Source organism: Balaenoptera physalus, assembly GCF_965194825.1.
Source record: "Balaenoptera physalus genome assembly, chromosome: 13".
NCBI classification, from domain to species: Eukaryota; Metazoa; Chordata; class Mammalia; order Artiodactyla; family Balaenopteridae; genus Balaenoptera; species Balaenoptera physalus.
In genome coordinates, this window is record NC_138892.1 from 74,195,042 (window position 1) to 74,215,746 (window position 20,705).

The 20,705-nt window shown below is 35.1% G+C and overlaps 1 protein-coding gene and 2 long non-coding RNA genes across 3 annotated transcripts in view; 1 reads left to right on the forward strand and 2 right to left on the reverse strand.

Moving 5' to 3' along the window:
• Positions 1–4,636, forward strand: part of SLC2A13 (solute carrier family 2 member 13) — a 447,444-nt gene extending 442,808 nt beyond the window's left edge. Inside the window, exon 10 of the mRNA XM_082419253.1 lies at positions 1,050–4,636. Coding sequence (XP_082275379.1) covers positions 1,050–1,063 — 14 coding nt within the window. The 3' untranslated portion in view covers positions 1,064–4,636. The remainder of the gene's footprint in view (positions 1–1,049) is intronic.
• The window catches only part of LOC309640499, a 133,279-nt gene extending 118,310 nt beyond the window's left edge, over positions 1–14,969 (reverse strand). The window contains exon 1 of the long non-coding RNA XR_014252268.1: positions 14,524–14,969. This is a non-coding gene — a long non-coding RNA (uncharacterized lncRNA). The remainder of the gene's footprint in view (positions 1–14,523) is intronic.
• The window catches only part of LOC309640502, an 875,392-nt gene that overhangs the window by 527,996 nt on the left and 326,691 nt on the right, over positions 1–20,705 (reverse strand). The window lies entirely within an intron of this gene.

Consider the following 20,705-nt stretch of genomic DNA (forward strand, 5'->3'; position numbering starts at 1 on the left):
AACCTGAGAGAGTGGCCTTTTATAAAAAAGCATCCAGCTGAGCACAGATCAGAAAACATTGTCACTCTACCATCACTCCATACCCCAAGCCCTATGAAATGAATCATGTGATAAAATTCCTCTGTCCCCAGTAATACTGATTCTCCTCAGCAAAATGGAGATATAACATTCTAATCATATTCCCTAATAAGATGATGATCAGGCCGATTGAATTCTATTCAAATGTTTGTATGTCCCCAGGATTATAGTAGGTCCTATGTAAGGTATTCTTATAAAGGGAAGGATGTAACCCATGAGAAGCTCAAAGTCCAGTTGGAAGGACAGAATAAGAGAGATGTAAATCTAATGAAAGTTCTAAATGCATAAGACAAATAACTTTCCAGGGAGAACTATAAAAATGAATTTTGAAAGAACTTGAAATGCTTTCTATAAATTAAAGATGTTTAAGAATGTAAAGGAGCACTTTTGTTCATGAAACAACTACTCATGTTACATTAAATTTTTTAGTTCATTCAGACAACATAAATCAGATGATTTCCTTTTACATGCCTTTAATTTTATTATAAAAAAAATCATTGAATAGCTGGATTTTAAACATCCCTTAGTTTAGGGGAAGAAAAAAAAATTTTTTGAAAAGAGAAAAAATAACCTTCTTAAAAAAAACAAGAAAATTGTATTTTATTAGCAGATATAGTTGTTTCAACTCCAAATCTCACTTTCTTTCTTTTTCACTATATTACTTCTACAGCAAAATAAGGGTCTCACTGATTCCATCTGGCAATTCATATTTCTAACACAAGTTATCTTTGCAAGTGAACCCAAGATGCAAACTAAATAAAACCTTAATATTTTCACTTTTGCTTGGCGAAGTGCCCCCCCAAATCAAAACAAAACTAACATACAAACAAAAAAGGACATTAAAAATTACAACAAATTACAACATTGTTTTAGTGAAAATGGATACCTATCTCCTACTAATTTGATGCAAACATTTTGGAAAGCAATATAATTCACACATATTCTAATTCCTAATTCCACTTTCACCATAGGAAATCTGCCATAGGAAATAAAATTGGCAGAAAACTTATTTGAAGAAATTCTGGCTGAAAACTTCCCTAACCTGGGAAAGAAAAAAGATATCCAGGTCCAGGAAGCAAAGAGAGCTTTAAACAAGATGAATCCAATGAGATCCACACCAAGAAACATAATTAAAATATTGAAAATTAAAGATAAAGGAAAAATCTAAAAGCAGCAAGAGAAAAACAACCAGTTATGTACAAGGGAACCACCATAAGACTATTAGCTGATTTGTCAGCAGAAACTTTGCAGGACAAAAGACAGAAAGGAAAAAAAACTCCAACCAAGAATACTCTACACAGCTAGGTTGTCATACAGAGTTGAAGGAGAGATAAGAGTTTCCCAGACAAGCAAAGCCTAAAAGAGTTCATCGCCACTAAACCAGCCTTACAAGAAATGTTAAAGGGACTTACTTCTCTAAGCTGAAACAAAAGGCTATAACTAGAAATAAAAAAATATATGCAAGAAAAAATCCTCAATAGTAAAGGCAAACAAACTAAAGGTAGTGGATCAACCACTTATAAAGCTAGCATGAAGGTCAAAAGACAAAATTAGTTAAATCAACTTTAACTACAATAATTAGTTAAGAAATGCACAAAATTAAAGTTGTAAAATAAGACAATGGAAACAATGTGGAGAAGAGTAAAAATATAGCGTTTTTGAAATGTGTTCTAACTTGACTGTCAAAATAGACTGCTCTCTCTCTCATATATATATATGCATCTCATATACACACATATATATACATCTCATATACACATATATATATACACATCTCATAGTAACTACAAACACATATACACATCACATGGTAACTATAAACCAAAAACCTATAACAGATACACACAAAAAAAATAATAAGAAAGAAATCTAAACAAAGCACTAAAGTAAGTCATCAAACCACAAGGGAAGAGAACAAGAGAAGAAGAAAGAAACAGAGAAGAGCTACAAAAACAATCAGAAAACAAGGAATAAAATGGCAATAAGTACATACCTAACAACAATTATTTTCAATGTAAATTGACTAAATGCTCCAATCAAAAGACAAAGCATGGCTAAATGGATAAAAAAAAAACAAGACCCATATATATGCTGCCTATAAGAGACTCACTACAGATAAAAACACACACAGAGACTGAAACGGAAAGGATGGAAAAAGATATTCCATGAAAATGGAAACCAAAAAAAAGCTGGGGTAACAGTACTAGGCAAAATACTAGGCCTATTGGGCAAAATAGGCCTTAAAACAAAGACTCTAACAATGACAGAGAACAACATAACATAATGATAAAGAATCAGTCCAACAAGAAGAAATAACATTTGTACATATTTATGCACCCAACATAGGAGCACCTAAATATATATAAAGCAGATATTAACACACATAAAGGGAGAAATTCACAGCAATAATAGGAGGCTTTAATACCCCATTTACATCAATGGATAGGTCTTCCAGACAAAAAATCAATAAGAAAACACTAGCCTTAAACAACACATTAAAAGCAGATGAATTTAATAGATATATAGAGAACATTCCATCTGAAAGCATAAAAATGCACATTTTTTTTTCATGTGCACATGGAACATTATCCAGGATAGATCACATGTTAGGTCATAAAACAAGTCTCAATAAATTTAAGAACATTGAAATCATAGCAAGCATCTTTTCCAACCTCAGTGATATGAAAGTACAAATCAATTACAAGAAGAAAACTTGTAAAACACAAGGAAAAACACAAACACAAAGAGACTAAACAACATGCTACTGAACAACAAATTGGTAACTGAAGAAATCAAGTTGAGAATCAAAAATTACCTGGAGACAAATGAAAATGGAAACACAACATTCCAAAGTCTATGGAATGCACCAAAATCAGTTCTAAGAAGGGAGATTATAGCATTACAAGCCCACCTCAAAAGACAATAAAAAATTCAAACAATCTAATCTTATACTTAAAGGAACTAGAAAAAGAAGAAGAAACAAAACCCAAAATTAGTAGAAGGAAGGAAATAATAAAGATCCGAGTGGAAATAAATGAAATAGAGACTAAAAACTTAAAAAATATCAATGAAACTAAGAGCTGTTTTTTAAAACAATAAACAAAACTGACAAACGTTTAGCCAGACTCAGCAAGAAAAAAAAGGAGATGGGCCAAATAAATAAAATTGGAAATAAAAGAGGAGACATTATAACTTATACCACAGAAATACAAATGATTATGAGACTACTATGAACAATTATACACCAACAAATTGGACAACCAGGAAGAAATGGATAAGTTCCTAGAAATTTACAATCTTCCAATTCCATGAATCATGATGAAATAGAAAACCTAAATAGACCAATTACTAGTAATGAGATTGAATCAGTAATCAAAAAATTCTCAACAAATGTCTAGGATTAGACAGCTTCACTGGTGAATTCTACCAAATATTCAAAGAAGATTTAATACCTATCCTTCTCAAGCTATTCAAAAAAAACTGAATAAGAGAGATTGCTTTCAAATTCATTTTACAAAGCCAGCATCACCCTGATACCAAAACCAAAGACACCACACACATTAAAAAAAATTACAGGCCAATATGCCTGATAAGTACAGATGCAAAAATCCTCAACAAAATATTAGCAAACTGAATTCAACAATGCATTAAAAGGATCATACACCATGAACAAGTAGGATTTATTCCAGGGCTGCAAGGATGGTTCAACATCTGCAAATCAACCAATGTGATACACCACATTAACAAAATAAAAGACAAAAATCATATAATCCTTTCAACAGATGCATAAAAAGCATTTGAAAAAGTTTCATATCCATTTATGATAAAAATTCTCAACATAGTGGTATATGCATCAACATAATAAATGCCATTTATGACAAACACACAGCTATCATACTCAATGGTGAAAAGCTGAAACCTTTTCCTCTAAGATCAGGAACAAGACAAGATGCCAACTCTCACCACTGTCATTCAACACAGTATTGGAAATTCTAACCACATAATCAGAATGTGGTCTTAAAACAAAGGCCTCCACTCCATCGCCTCCCTCAGTCAGAGGACTGCTCACTTCCCCCTCCTACTCCAACCCCAACCCTAGGCACCAAGTGGATAAAGAAGGATCAGATCTGCAAGAACAAAAAAATTCCAAACCAAACAACTATAACAAGCCTGAATGCTATCTCCCTGTCTGCGCACCCTGGGATCAATGATCTCCATGTAACACTGGATTCCCCACTCCTCCTATGGAATAATGTCAACAGATTTTAAGAAAACGTGGATTGTATTTTTTAAAAATGAACATTTCCATCTTAATCCTATGCAAAGAAACTTGATTAGTGAGTCTGTGCTTTGATGGAGTTCCCAGGACAGCACCATGTCATGATGGGTAGAAAGAATATTTTTTACCCTGAAAGAAAAGAGATAGTAAATTTGCTCAAAATGTCACCCAAATTTTTTGAGCCCAGAGAAAATTGCTCTGGTCAGTGACTGTGCCAGACAATTAAAATCTGTATTGCTGGATTCCTTGGCAAGGTTAAAAATAAAGACAAACAGCACCCCCCCCCCCAAAAAAAAAGACATATCCTTGCAGCAAAAAAAAAAAGGAAGAAAGAAAAACAAAAAAAGATTCTAGCCACAGCAATTAGGCAAGAAAAAAATAATAAATGGCACCAACTGGAAAGGAAGAAGTAAAATTGTCACTATTTGCAGATGACATGATACTATGCACAAGAAACTCTAAAGACTCCATCAAAAAGCTGTTAGAACTAATAAATTCAGTAAAGATGAAAGACACAGAATTAATATGTTATTACTTTTCTATACACTAATAACAAACTTTCAGAAAGAAAATCTAAGAAAACAATTCCATTTACAATCACAACAAAAAATAAAATACCTAGGAATAAATTTAACTAAGGAGGTGAAAAATTTGTACTATGAAAACTATAAGACATTGATGAAGAAAATTGAAGAAGACACAAATAAATAAAAACATAAACAATGTTCTTGGATTGGAAAAATTAATATTTTCAAATGCCTCTACTACCCAAAGAAATCTATGGATTCAATATAACCCCTATCAAAATACCAATGATATTTTTCACAGAACTAAAAAAAATCCTAAAATATATATAGAAACACCAAAGACCCCAAGTAGCCAAAGCAAATTGAGAAAGAAGAACAAATCCAGAGGACTAATGCTCCCTGATTTCAAAATATACCACAAAGCTATAGTAAGCAAAACAGTATGGTACTGGCACAAAAATAGACAGAGATCAATAGAGCAGAATAGAGAGCTCAGAAATAAACCTATTCTTATATGGTCAATTAATCTATGACAAAGGAAGCAAGAATATATAACAGGGAAAAGAGATTTGTCGTCTCTTCAACAATGATGTTGAGAAAAGTGGACAGCTTCATGCAAAAGAATAAAACTGGACCATTATTTTACACCATATAAAAAATTAACTCAAAATGGATTAAAGCCTTGAATGTAAGACCTGAGACCATAAATTTCCTCAAAGAAAACATAGGCAGTAACCTTCTTGACGTTGATTTTAGTGATATTTTTTTGAATCTGATTCCACAGGCAAAGGCAAAAGTGAAAATTAAAAATGGGATTATATCAAACTAACAAGCTTTTACACAGTGAAGAATAAACATCAACAAAATGAAAAGGCTGCCTACTGAATGGGAGAAGATATTTGCAAATCATACATCTGATAAGGGGCAAATATTCAAAGTATATAAGGAACTTATGCAATTCAACATAAAAAAAAATCCAGTTAAAAATGGGCAGAGCACCTGAATAGACCTTTGTCAAAAGAAGACATATAAATGGCCAACAGGCACATGAAAAGATGCTCAGCTTCACTAGTCATCAGGGAAATGAAACCAAAACCATGATAAAATATCTCCTCACACCTGTCAAAATGGCTATTATCAAAAAGACAGTAAGTGTTGGCAAGGATGTGGAGAAAAGGAAACACTTGTAAACTGTTGGAGGGAATGTAAATTCATGCAGCCACTAAGGAAAACAGTTTAAAGATTCCTCAAAAAATTAAAAATAGAACTACCATAAAATTCAGCAATTCTACTTCTAGGGGTTTATCTGAAGAAATAAAAAACACTCATTGTAAAGATATACATACCCTTATGTTCACTGCAGCATTATTTACAATAGCCAAATGTTACAATAGGGATACAAACAGTGTTTGTCAATGAATGAATGGATAAAGAATATGCAAAATTTTAGCCATAAAAAAGAATGAAATCTTGCCATCTGCAACAACATGGATGGAACTTGATGGTATTATGTTAAGTGAAATGAGTCAGATAGAGAAAGACAAATACTGTATGATTTCACATATATGCAAAATATAAAAAACAAAACAAATGGACAAACAAAACCAGGCTCATAGATACAGAGAACAGACCGGTGGTTGCCAGAAGGGAGCAGGGTTTCGGGGTGGGCAAAATGGATGATGGGGATTGGGTGGTACAAATTTCCAGTTATAAAGAGAATGGGCCATGGGAAATCTAATGTAAACCATGGTGAATGCAGTCAATAATATTGTATTAACTTTTTTTGTTGTATTAACTATTTATAGGGATGGATGGTGACTAAATTTATTGTGATGATCATCTGATAATGTATACAGACATTGAATCACTGTTGTATACCTGAAACTAATATATTTTATATTAATTATACTTTAATAAGAATAAAGAATTCTGGAAAACACTTCTCATGCTTTTTCACCCTACAGGATTTTTTAATGTGTACATGTTCAAAAGTATATGTTCAAGTATACGTATAGCCATCCTAGTGAGACCAGAAAATTAACTGGCTGTCTGTAAATGTATGGACTGGTTGTAAACATTGACTTCACCACATTGCAGAGGAGAAAAAAGATAAATATGACCTTTTAGTTATAAATACAACAAGTTATACCTATTCTGCAATAGCACTCCTACCTCAACCTTACTGTTAGTTGTAAAGAGCTCTTTCATCAGCCATTTTACCATGGAAAAGGTTCATAATAACATCACCTTAAAAATTTTTATTTATTTATTTATTTTTCAAAATTCCTGTGTTTTGCTTTGTTTTTGTTTTTATTCCACACCCCACATCTTAGTCCCCTGACCATGGATTGAACCAGGCAGTGAGAGCATGGAGTCCCAACCACTGGACCACCAGGGAATTTCCAACATCTTTTTATTTCATTTAATAAAAATATGAAGGTTAATGTCATTAAAGAGTATTTAATAATAGATCAGTAGAGGTTAATAGAATCTCATAGATTTAAATAAAAAGTCTGGTTTCTTCCTACTACATTGTGGATTCTAGCATCATAGGGTTTGGAGAAACTCAAAACTCTCTTGGGCTACAAATGCTCACCCCAGTTCAATAATATTATGGACTAATTAGGTGAAGATGACATATGCTGTGTAGAGCACATATTGATAATGGGCTGTGAAAGGAGTAGGCTTGGTGTGACAGCAAGGAAGGAACTGTTGGTTACATAAGGCCTTGAAAGTTGGATGGCTTGTATATATCTACAAAATGGTAAATAAAAACAAACATAATCCATCCTAAAAACATGTCCATCTCAATGTAATTCCAGTAATTGCAAAGTGACCAAATCTACTGAAAAATAGAGTCCTAATAATAAGAACTATTACCACACTTTTTAGTTCTTTGGGTTGATCAGGAGGATTAGAAGATATCAATTAACAAGAAAGATATTCAGTTCTTTGGTTATGGGAAAAAGTAATGGTCCTTGGAGGGAGAAACTCATCTTGCTATTGTTTTTTAAAATTTTATTGTACCATTGATCCCTTGAGTCATTTCTTCAACAAAAATTTAAAAGGCACCTATTGTGAGATACACACTATTCTAAGCATTGTATATAATATATCAAAAACTATTCTACATATTGCAGTGAAATTGAATAAAGACTTCTAGATTAAGACATCTACTGGAGATTGGTTCAAGATGGGGAGGAGAAGGACGTGCGCTCACTCCTTCTTGTGAGAGCACCAGAGTCACAACTAACCGCTGAACAATCATTGACAGGAAGACACTGGAACTCACCAAAAAAGATACCCCACATCCAAAGACAAAGGAGAAGCCACAATTAGACGGTAGGAGGGGTGCAATCACGATAAAATCAAATCCCATAACTGCTGGGTGGGTGACTCACAAACTGGAGAACAATTATACCAGAGAAGTCTACCCACTGGAGTGAAGGTTCTGAGCCCAACCTTGGGTTTTCCAACCTGGGGGTCTAGCAATGGGAGGAGGACTCCCCAGAGAATCAGACTTTGAAGGCCATCAGGATTTGATTGCAGGACTTTGATAGGATTGGGGGAAACAGAGACTCCACTCTTGCAGGGCACACACAAAGTCTTGTGCACACCAGGACCCAGGGGGAAGGAGTAGTGACCCCATAGAAGACTGAACCAGACCTACCTGCTTGTGCTGGAGGGTCTCCTGCAGAGGCAGGTGGGTGTCTGGCTCACCGCAGGAACAAGGACAAAGGCAGCAAAAGTTCTGGGAAGTACTCCTTAGTGTGAGCCCTCCTGGAGTCCTCCATTAGCCCCACCAAAAAGCCTGTAGGCTCCAGTGCTGGGTCGCCTCAGGCCAAACAACCAACAGGGAGGACACACAGCCCTACCCATCAGTAAACAAGTGGATTATAGTTTTATTGAGTTCTGCCCACCAGAGCAGCACCCAGCTCTACCCACCACCAGTGCCTCCCATCAGGAAGCTTGTACAAGACTCTTAGATAGCCTCATCCACCAGAGGGCTGACAGTAGAAGCAAGAATAACTACAGTCCTGCAGTCTATGGAATGAACACCACAATCACAGAAAGACAGACAAAATGAAAAGGCAGAGGATTATGTCCAAGATGAAGAAACAAGAGAAAACCCCAGAAAAACAACTACATGAAGTGGAGATAGGCAATATTCCAGAAAAAGGATTCAGAATAATGATAGTGAAGATGATCCAGGACGTTGGAAAAAGAATGGAGGCAAGGATCGAGAAGATGCAAGAAATGTTTAACAAAGACCTAGAAGAATTAAAGAACAAACAAACAGAGATGAACAATATAATAACTGAAATGAAAACTACACTAGAAGGAATCAATAGCATAATAACTGAGGCAGAAGAAGGAATAAGTGACTTGGAAGACAGAATGGTGGAAATCACTGCCACAGGACAGAGTAAAGAAAAAAGAATGAAAAAAAATGAAGACAGCCTAAGAGACCACTGGAAAAACAAAAATGCACCAACATTTGCATTATAGGGTTCCCAGAAGGAGACGAGAGAGAAAGGACCCAAGAAATTATTTGAAGAGATTATAGTGGAAAAAATCCCTAACATGGGAAAAGAAAAAACCACCCAAGTCCAGGAAGAGCAGAGAGTCCCAGGCAGAATAAACCCAAGGAGAAACATGACAAGACACATAGTAATCAAATGGACAAAAGTTAAAGACAAAGAAAAATTATTAAAAGCAACAAGGGAAAAACAACAAATAACATATACAGGAACTCCCATCAACTTAACAGCTGATTTCTCAGCAGAAACTCTGCAAGCCAGAAGGGAATGACAAGATATATTTAAAGAGATGAAAGGGAAGAACCTACAACCAAGAATATTCTATCCAGCAAGCCTCTTATTCAGATTTGATGGAAAAATCAAAAGCTTTACAGACAAGCAAAAGCTAAGAGAATTCAGGACCACCAGACCAGCTTTGCAACAAATGCTAAAGGAGCTCCTCTAGGTGGGAAAGAGACTAGCAACTTAAACCAACCTTGCTCATATAGATACTGCTATATCAAAACCTCATAGGAACAGCAAACCCAAAAACTACAATAGATACACACAAAAAAAGAAAAAACAACCCCCAAACAACACTAAAGATGGTCATCAAACCACAAGAGAAGAGAACAAAAGAGGAAGGAAAGAAAAAAGACCCACAAAAACAAACCCAAAACAATTAAGAAAATGGCAATAGGAACACACATACCAATAATTACCTTAAATGTAAATGGGTTAAATGCTCCAACCAAAAAAAAAACAGACTGGCTGAATGGATATGAAAACAAGACCCGTTTATATGCTGTCTACAAGAGATCCACCTCAGACCTAGGGACACATACAGACTGAAAATGAGGGGATGGAAGAAGGTATTCCATGCAAAGGGAAATTGAAAGAAAGCTGGAGTAGCAATACTCATATCAGGCAAAATAAACTTAAAAATAAAGACTGTTATAATAGACAAAGAAGGACACTACATAGCAATCAAGGGATCAATCCAGGAAGAAGATATAATAATTGTAAACATATATGCACCCAACTTATGAGCACCTAACTACATAAGGCAAATACTAACAGTCATAAAGGGGGAAATTGACACTAACACAATAATAGTGGGGGGCTTTAACACCCCACTTTGGTCAATGGAGAGATCATCCAGACAGAAAAATCAATACGGAAACACAGGTCTTAAATGACACATTAGAACAGATGGACTTAATTGATATTTATAGAGCTCTCCACTCAAAAGCAGAAGAATAGACATTATTCTCACATGCACACAGAACATTCTCCAGGAATGACCACATCCTAGGCCACAAAACGAGCCTCAGTAAATTTAAGAAATTTGAAATCATATTAAGCATCTTTTCCAACCACAATGCTATGAGATTAGAAATAAACTACAAGAAAAAAACTATAATAAACACAAACACATGGAGGCTAAACAATATGCTACTAAACAACCAATGGATCACTGAAGAAATCAAAGAGGAAATCAGAAAATACCTAGAGACAAATGAAAATGAAAGCACAATGATCCAAAACCTATGGAATACAGCAAAAGCAGTTCTAAGAGGAAAGTATATAGCAATACAATCTTACCTCAGGAAACAAGAAAAATCTCAAATAAACAACCCAACCTTACACCTAAAGTAACTAGAGAAAGAAGAACAAACAAAACCGAAAGTTAGTAGAAGGAAAGAAATCATAAAGATCAGAGCAGAAATAAATGAAATAGAGACAAAGAAGACAATAGCAAAGATCAATGAAACTAAAAGATGGTTCTTTGGAAAGATAAACAAAATTGATAAAACTTTAGCCAGACTCATCAAGAAAAAAAGGGATAGGACTCACATCAATAAAATTAGAAACAAAAAAGAAGTTACAACTGACACCACAGAAATACAAAGGATCATAAGAGACTACTATATGCAACTGTATGCCAATAAAATGGACAACCTGAAAGAAATGGACAACTTCTTAGAAAGGTACAGTCTCCCAAGACTGAGCCAGGAAAAATTAGAAAAAATGAACAGACCAATACAAGCACTGAAATTGAAACTGTAATTTAAAAACTCCCAGCAAACAGAAGTCAAGGACCTGATGGCTTCACAGGCGAATTCTATCAAACATTTAGAGAAGAACTAACACTTAACCTGATGAAAGTGTTCCAAAAAATTTCAGAGGAAGGAAAACTTCCAAACTCATTCTATGGGGCCACTGTCATCCTGATAAAGAAACGAGAAAAAGATACCACTAAAAAAGAAAATTACAGGCCAATATCACTGATGAACATAGATGCAAAAATCCTCAACAAGATACTAGCAGTTCGAATCCAACAATACATTAAAAGGATCATACAACATGATCAAGTGGGATTTATCCCAGGGATGCAAGGATTTTTCAGTATCGGTAAATCAATCAGAGTGATGTACCACATCAACAAATTGAAGAATAAAAACAATATGAACATCTCAATAGATGCAGAAAAAAACTTTTGACAAATTCAACATCCATTTATGATAAAAACTTTCCAGAAAGTGGGCATAGAGTGAACCTACCTCAGCATAATAAAGGCCATATTCAACAAACCTACAGCTAGCATCATACTCAACAGTGAAAAGATGAAAGCATTTCCTCTAAGATCAGGAACAAGACAAGGATGCCCATGCTCACCACTTTTATTCAACAAAGTTTTGGAAGTCCTAGCCATGGCAATCAGAGAATAAAAAGAAATACAAGGAACCCAAATTGGAAAACAAGAAGTAAAACTGTCACTGTTTGCAGATGACATGATACTATACATAGAAGATCCTAAAGACGCTACCAGAAAACGACTAGAACTCATCAATGAATCTGATAAAATTGAAGGATATAAAATTAATACACAAAAATCTGTTGCATTTCTATACACTGACAATGCAAGATCAGAAAGAGAAGTTCAAGAAACAATCCCATTTACCATGGCATCAAAAAGAATAAAATACATAGGAATAAACCTGCCTAAGGAGACAAAAGACCTGTACTCCAAAAAATACAAGGCACTGATGAAAGAAATCAAAGACACAAACAGATGGAAATATATACCATGTTCTTGGATTGGAAGAATAAATATTGTCAAAATGACTATACTACCCAAGGCAATCTATAGATTCAATCCAATCCGTATCAAATTACCAATGGCATTTTTCATAGAACTAGAAGAAAAAATCTTAAAATTTGTATGGGGACACCAAAGACCTCGAGTAGCCAAAGCAATCTTGAGAAAGAAAAATGGAGCTGGAGGAATCAGGCTCCCTGACCTTAGACTATACTACAAAGCTATATTCATCAAAACAGTATGGTACTGGCACAAAAATAGAACTATAGATCAATGGAACAGGATAGAAAGGCCAGAAATAAACCCACACACCTATGGTCAGTTAATCTACGACAAAGGAGACAAGACTATACAATGGTGGAAACACAGTCTCTTCAACAAATGATGCTGGGAAAACTGGACAGCTACATGCAAAAAAATGAAATTAGATCATTCTCTAACACCATACACAAAAACAAGCTAAAAATGGGTTAAAAACCTAAATGTGAGACCAGACACTATAAAACTCCTAGAGGAAAACATAGGCAGAACACTCTCTGACATAAATTGCAGCAATGTCTTTTCTGATCTGTCTCCCAGAATAATGGAAATAAAAACAAAAATAAACAAATGGAATCTAATTAAGCTCAAAAGCTTTCTCACAGCAAAGGAAACCATAAATAGAATGAAAAGACCACCTACAGACTGGGAGAAAATATCTGCAAATGATGTGAATGACAAGGGATTAGACTCCAAAATTTACAAACAGCTCAAGTGGCTTAATATCATCAAAATAAACAACCCAATCAAAAAATGGGCAGAAGACCTAAATAGACATTTCTCCAAAGAAGACATATGGATGGCCAATGAAAAGATGTTCAATATCACTAATGATTAGAGAAATGCAGATCAAAACTACAATGAGATATCACCTCACACCAGTCAAAATGGCTATCAACAAAAAATCCACAAAGAATAAATGCTGGAGAGGGTGTGGAGAGAAGGGGACCCTCCTATACTGTTGGTGGGAATGTAAATTGGTACAGCCACTATGGAGAACAGTAGAGGTTCCTTAAAAAACTAAAAATAGAGCTACCATATGACCCTGCAATCCTTCTCCTGGGCATATATCTGGAGAAAAACATGGTCCAAAAGGCTAAATGCACCGCATTTTTCATTGCATTCATTGTTTACAATAGCCAAGACATGGAAGCAACTTAAATGTCCATCGACAGAGAAATGGATAAAGTTGTGGAACATATATACAACGGAATATTACTCAGCCATAAAAAAGAATGAAATCCTGCCATTTGCAGCAACATGGACAGACCTAGAGATTGTCACTGAGTGAAGTATATGATATCACTTATATGCAGAATCTAAAAAGAAATGATACAAATGAACATATATTTACAAAACAGAAAAATAAAATAAATAAATAAATAGGAAAAAAATAAAAACAAAGAACATTTATTGAAATTCCAGGTCTGGCTATCATCTTCTGTCTTTGAATGGTTTTCTTATTTACAGTGATACATCATCTTCAGTGTATGGGCTATAGAAATATAATTGCCATAACTCATTATTAATAATTAATATTTAGTTACTTTTGAGACTCAGTGGAATCTGGTCAACACTAATATAAATAACATGGGCACTTAACTGGCAATAAATAATTAAAACATCAAAAAAAGAAATTAAAATATATCACCTTCATGGGTATTGAACAAATAAATCATTACTCAGAGATCTTATGAAATAATTTAGGATATGTCACTTAATTTTTTTGTGGGGGTCACTTTCTGTAAAGTCAGATGAACTTATTTTCAAGTAAAAGCAGCTCAGGAAAATAATAACACTTGAATCTGATCTTATGTAAAATGAAGTAGTTCCTTATTATCAATTACTAAAGATAGATTAGAAATGACTAATATGAAACGTAATAAAGTTTCAGTATAATTACGTTATGATAGGAAAAGAACATTTTTGCACTCATTGTACTTTGTTTTTTCAAACAACACTTCTTTTTTGATCTACCTTCTTTTTTTTTTTTAACATCTTTATTGGAGTATAATTGCTTTACAATGGTGTGTTAGCTTCTGCTTTATAACAAAGTGAACCAGTTATACATATACATATGTTCCCATATCTCTTCCCTCTTGCGTCTCCCTCCCTCCCACCCTCCCTATCCCACCCCTCTAGGTGGTCACAAAGCACCGAGCTGATCTCCCTGTGCTATGCGGCTGCTTCCCACTAGCTATCTATTTTACATTTGGTAGAGTATATATGTCCGTGCCACTCTCTCACCCTGTCACATCTTACCCTTTCCCCTCCCCATATCCTCAAGTCCATTCTCTAGTAGGTCTGTGTCTTTATTCCCATCTTGCCACTAGGTTCTTCATGACCTTTTTTTTTTCCCTTAGATTCCATATATATGTGTTAGCATACTGTATTTGTTTTTCTCTTTCTGACTTACTTCACTCTCTATGACAGAATCTAATTCCATCCACCTCACTACAAATAACTCCACTTCGTTTCTTTTTATGGCTGAGTAATATTCCATTGTATATATGTGCCACATCTTCTTTATCTATTCATCCGATGATGGACACTTAGGTTGCTTCCATGTCCTGTCTATTGTAAATAGAGCTGCAATGAACATTTCGGTACATGACTCTTTTTGAATTATGGTTTTCTCAGGGTATATGCCCAGTAGTGGGATTGCTGGGTCGTATGGTAGTTCTATTTGTAGTTTTTAAAGGAACCTCCATACTGTTCTCCATAGTGGCTGTATCAATTTACATTCCCACCAACAGGGCAGGAGTGTTCCCTTTTTTCCACACCCTCTCCAGCATTTATTGTTTCTAGACTTTTTGATGATGGCCATTCTGACCGGTGTGAGATGATATCTCATTGTAGTTTTGATTTGCATTTCTCTAATGATTGATGATGTTGAGCATTCTTTCATGTGTCTCTTGGCAATCTGTATATCTTCTTTGGAGAAATGTCTATTTAGGTCTTCTGCCCATTTTTGGATTGGGTTGTTCGTTTTTTTGTTATTGAGTTGCATGAGCTGCTTGTAAATCTTGGAGATTAATCCTTTGTCAGTTGTTTCATTTGCAAATATTTTCTCCCATTCTGAGGGTTGTCTTTTCGTCTTGTTTATGGTTTCCTTTGCTGTGCAAAAGCTTTTCAGTTTCATTAGGTCCCATTTGTTTATTTGTGTTTTTATTTCCATTTCTCTAGGAGTTGGGTCAAAAAGGATCTTGCTGTGATTTATGTCATAGAGTGTTCTGCCTATGTTTTCCTCTAAGAGTTCCATAGTGTCTGGCCTTACATTTAGGTCTTTAATCCATTTTGAGTTTATTTTTGTGTATGGTGTTAGGGAGTGTTCTAATTTCATACTTTTACATGTACCTGTCCAGTTTTCCCAGCACCACTTATTGAAGAGGCTGTCTTTTCTCCACTGTATATGCTCGCCTCCTTTATCAAAGATAAGGTGACCATATGTGCGTGGGTTTATCTCTGGGCTTTCTATGCTGTTCCATTGATCTATGTTTCTGTTTTTGTGCCAGTACCAAACTGTCTTGATTACTGTAGCTTTGTAATATAGTCTGAAGTCAGGGAACCTGATTCCTCCAGCTCTATTTTTGGTTCTCAAGATTGCTTTGGCTATTCGGGGTCTTTTGTGTTTCCATACAAATTGTGAAATTTTTTGTTCTAGTTCTGTGAAAAATGCCAGTGGTAGTTTGATAGGGATTGCATTGAATCTGTAGATTGCTTTGGGTAGTAGAGTCATTTTCACAATGTTGATTCTTCCAATCCAAGAACATGGTATATCTCTCCATCTATTTGTATCATCTTTGATTTCTTTCATCAGTGTCTTATAATTTTCTGCATACAGGTCTTTTGTTTCCTTAGGTAGGTTTATTCCTAGATATTTTATTCTTTTTGTTGCAATGGTAAATGGGAGTGTTTTCTTAATTTCACTTTCAGATTTTTCATCATTAGTGTATAGGAATGCAAGAGATTTCTGTGCATTAATTTTGTATCCTGCTACTTTACCAAATTCACTGATTAGCTCTAGTAGTTTTCTGGTAGCATCTTTAGGATTCTCTATATATAGTATCACGTCATCTGCAAACAGTGACAGCTTTACTTCTTCTTTTCTGATTTGGATTCCTTTATTTCTTTTTCTTCTCTAATTGCTGTGGCTAACACTTCCAAAACTATGTTGAATAACAGTGGTGAGAGTGGGCAACCTTGTCTTGTTCCTGATCTTAGTGGAAATGGTTTCAGTTTTTCACCATTGAGGACAATGTTGACTGTGGGTTTGTCATATATGGCCTTTATTATGTTGAGGTAAGTTTCCTCTATGCCCTTTCTGGAAGGTTTTTGTCATAAATGGGTGTTGAATTTTGTCAAAAGCTTTTTCTGCATCTATTGAGATGATCATATGGTTTTTCTCCTTCAACTTGTTAATATGGTGTATCACACTGATTGATTTGCGTACACTGAAGAATCCTTGTATTCCTGGAATAAACCCCACTTGATCATGGTGTATGATCCTTTAAATGTGCTGTTGGATTCTGTTTCCTAGTATTTTGTTGAGGATTTTTGCATGTATGTTCATCAGTGAAATTGGCCTGCAGTTTTCTTTTTTTGTGACATCTTTGTCTGGTTTTGGTGTCAGGGTGATGGTGGCCTCGTAGAATGAGTTTGGGAGTGTTCCTCCCTCTGCTATATTTTGGAAGAGTTTGAGAAGGATAGGTGTTAGCTCTTCTCTAAATGTTTGATAGAATTCACCTGTGAAGCCATCTGGTCCTGGGCTTTTGTTTGTTGGAAGATTTTTAATAACAGTTTCAATTTCAGTGCTTGTGATTGTTCTGTTTATATTTTCTATTTCTTCCTGGTTCAGTCTCAGAAGGCTGTGCTTTTCTAAGAATTTGTCCATTTTTTCCAGGTTGTCCATTTTATTGGCACGTAGTTGCTTGCAGTACTCTCTCATTATCCTTTTTATTTCTGCAGTGTCAGTTGTTACTTCTCTGTTTCATTTCCAATACTGTTGATTTGAGTCTTATCCCTTTTTTTATTGATGCGTCTGGCTAATGGTTTATCAATTTTGTTTATCTTCTCAAAGAACCAGCTTTTAGTTTTACTGATCCTTGCTATCATTTCCTTCATTTCTTCTTCATTTATTTCTGATCTGATTTTTATGATTTCTTTCCTTCTGCTAACTTGGGGTGTTTTTTTTTTTTTTTTGTCCTTCTTTCTGTAATTGCTGTAGGTGTAAGGTTAGGTTGTTTATTTGAGATGATTCTTGTTTCTTGAGGTAGGATTGTATTGATATAAACTTCCATCTTAGAACTGCTTTTTTTTGCATCCCATAGGTTTTGGGCCATCGTGTTTTCATTGTCATTTGTTTCTAGGTATTTTTGATTTCCTCTTTGATTTCTTCAGTGATCTCTTAGTTATTAAGTATTGTATTGTTTAGCCTCCATGTGTTTATATTTTTTACAGATTTTTTCCTGTAATTGATATCTAGTCTCATAGAGTTGTCGTCGGAAAAGATACTTGATATGATTTCAATTTTCTTAAATTTACCAAGGCTTGGTTTGTGACCAAGATATGTTGTATCCTGGAGACTGTTCCATGAGCACTTGAGAAGAAAGGGTAATCTGCTTTTTTTTGGATGGAATGTCCTATAAATATCAATTAAGTCCATCGTGTTTAATGTATCATGTAAAGCTTGTGTTTCCTTATTTATTTTCATTTTGGGTGATCTGTCCATTGGTGAAAGTGGGGTGTTAAAGTCCCCTACTATGATTGTGTTACTGTCGATTTCCCCTTTTATGGCTGTTAGCATTTGCCTTATGTATTGAGGTGCTCCTATGTTGGGTGCGTAAATATTTACAATTGTTATAACTTCTTCTTGGCTTGATCCTTTGTTCATTATGTAATGTCCTTCTTTGTTTCTTGTAATAGTCTTTATTTTAACGTGTATTTTGTCTGATATGAGAATTGCTACTCCAGCTTTCTTTTGATTTCCATTTGCATGGAGTATCTTTTTCCATCCACTCACTTTCGATCTGTATGTGTCCCTAGGTCTAAAGTGGGTCTCTTGTAGACAGCATATATACAGGTCTTGTTTTTGTATCCATTCAGGCAGTTTATGTCTTTGCTTGGAGCATTTAATCCATTTACATTTAAGGTAGTTATCGATATGTATGTTCCTATTACCATTTTCTTAATTGTTTTGAGTTTGTTATTGTAAGTCTTTTCCTTCTCTTGTTTTTCCTGCCTAGAGAAGTTCCTTTAGAATTTGTTGTAGAGCTGGTTTGGTGGTGCTGAATTCTCTTAGCTTTTGCTTATCTGTAAATGTTTTAATTTCTCCATCGAATCTGAATGAGATTCTTGCTGGTTAGAGTAATCTTGGTTGTAGGTTTTTCCCTTTCATCATTTAAAATATGTCCTGCCACTCCCTTCTTGCTTGCAGAGTTTCTGCTGAAAGATCACCTGTTAACCTTATAGGGATTCCCTTGTATGTTACTTGTTGCTTTTCCCTTGCTGCTTTTTATTATTTTTTCTTTGTATTAAATTTTTGATAGTTTCATTAATACGTTTCTTGGAGTGTTTCTCCTTGGATTTATCCTGTACGGGACTCTGTGCGTTTCCTGGACTTGATTATTTCCTTACCCATATTAGGGAAGTTTTCAAGTATAATCTCTTCAAATATTTTCTCAGTTCCAGTTTTTTCTCTTCTTCTGGGATCCCTATATTTCGAATGTTGGTATGTTTAATGTGGTCCCAGAGGTCTCTGAAATTGTCCTCAATTCTTTTCATTCTTTTTTCTTTATTCTGCTCTGCAGTAGCTATTTCCACTCTTTTATCTTCCAAGTCACTTATCCGTTCTTCTGCCTCAGTTATTCTGCTATTGATTCCTTCTAGAGAATTTTTATTTCATTTATTGTGTTGTTCATCATTGTTTGCTTGCTCTTTAGTTCTTGTAGGTCCTTGTTAAACGTTTCTTGTATTTTCTTCATTGTATTTCCAAAATTTTATAACATCTTTTCTACCATTACTCTGAACTCTTTTTCATGTAGACTGCCTATTTCCTCTTCATTTGTTTGTTCTGGTGGGTTATTACCTTGCTTCTTCATCTGCTGTGTATTTCTCTGTCTTCTCATTTTGCTTAACTTACTGTGTTTGGGGTCTCCATTTTGTTGGCTGCACGTTTGTAATTCCCATTGTTTTTGGTGTCTGCTCAAGTGGGTAAGGTTTGTTCCGTGGGTTGTGTAGGCTTCCTGGTGGAAGGGACTAGTACCTGTGTTCTAGTGGATGAGGCTGGATCTTGTCTTTCTGGTGGGCAGGACCATGTCCAGTGGTGAGTTTTGGGGTGTCTGTGAACTTACTATGATTTTAGGCAGCCTCTCTGCTAATGGGTGGGTTTGTGTTCCTGTCTTGCTAGTTGTTTGCCATAGGGTGTCCAGCACTGTAGCTTGTGCTCATTGAGTGGAGTTGGGTCTTAGTGTTGAGATGGAGATCGCTGGGATAGCTTTTGCTGTTTGATATTACATAGGGCTGGGAGGTCTCCAGTGGACCAATGTGCTGAACTCAGCTCTCCTACCTCAGCAGCTCAGACCTGACACCTGGCCAGAGCACCAAGACCCTGTCAGCCAAACAGCTCAGAAGAAAAGGGAGAAAAAGAAAGAATAAAAAATAATATAAAATAAAGTTATTAAAATTGAAAAAAATTACTAAAAATAAAAAAGTAAGAAAAAAAATGAAAGAATGAAAGAAAGAAGAGAGCAACCAAACCAAGAAACAAATCCTCCAATGATAACAAGCTCTAAAAACTATAGTAAAAAACAAAAACAAAAAACGGACAGTCAGAACCCTAGGACAAATGGGAAAGGAAAAGCTATACAGACAAAATCACACAAAGAAGCATACACATACTCACAAAAAGAGAAAAAGGAAAAAAAAAGAAAAAAAAATATATATATAAAATAAAAAAAGGAAGAGAGCAACCATATCAATAAACAAATCTACCAATGATAATAAGCTCTAAATACTAAAGTATGATAAAAATAAAACCAGAAACAAATTAGATGCAGAAAGCAAACCCCAAGTCTACAGTTGCTCCCAAAGTTCACCACCTCAATTTTGGGATGGTTCATTGTCTATTCAGGTATTTCAGAGATGCAGGGTACATCAAG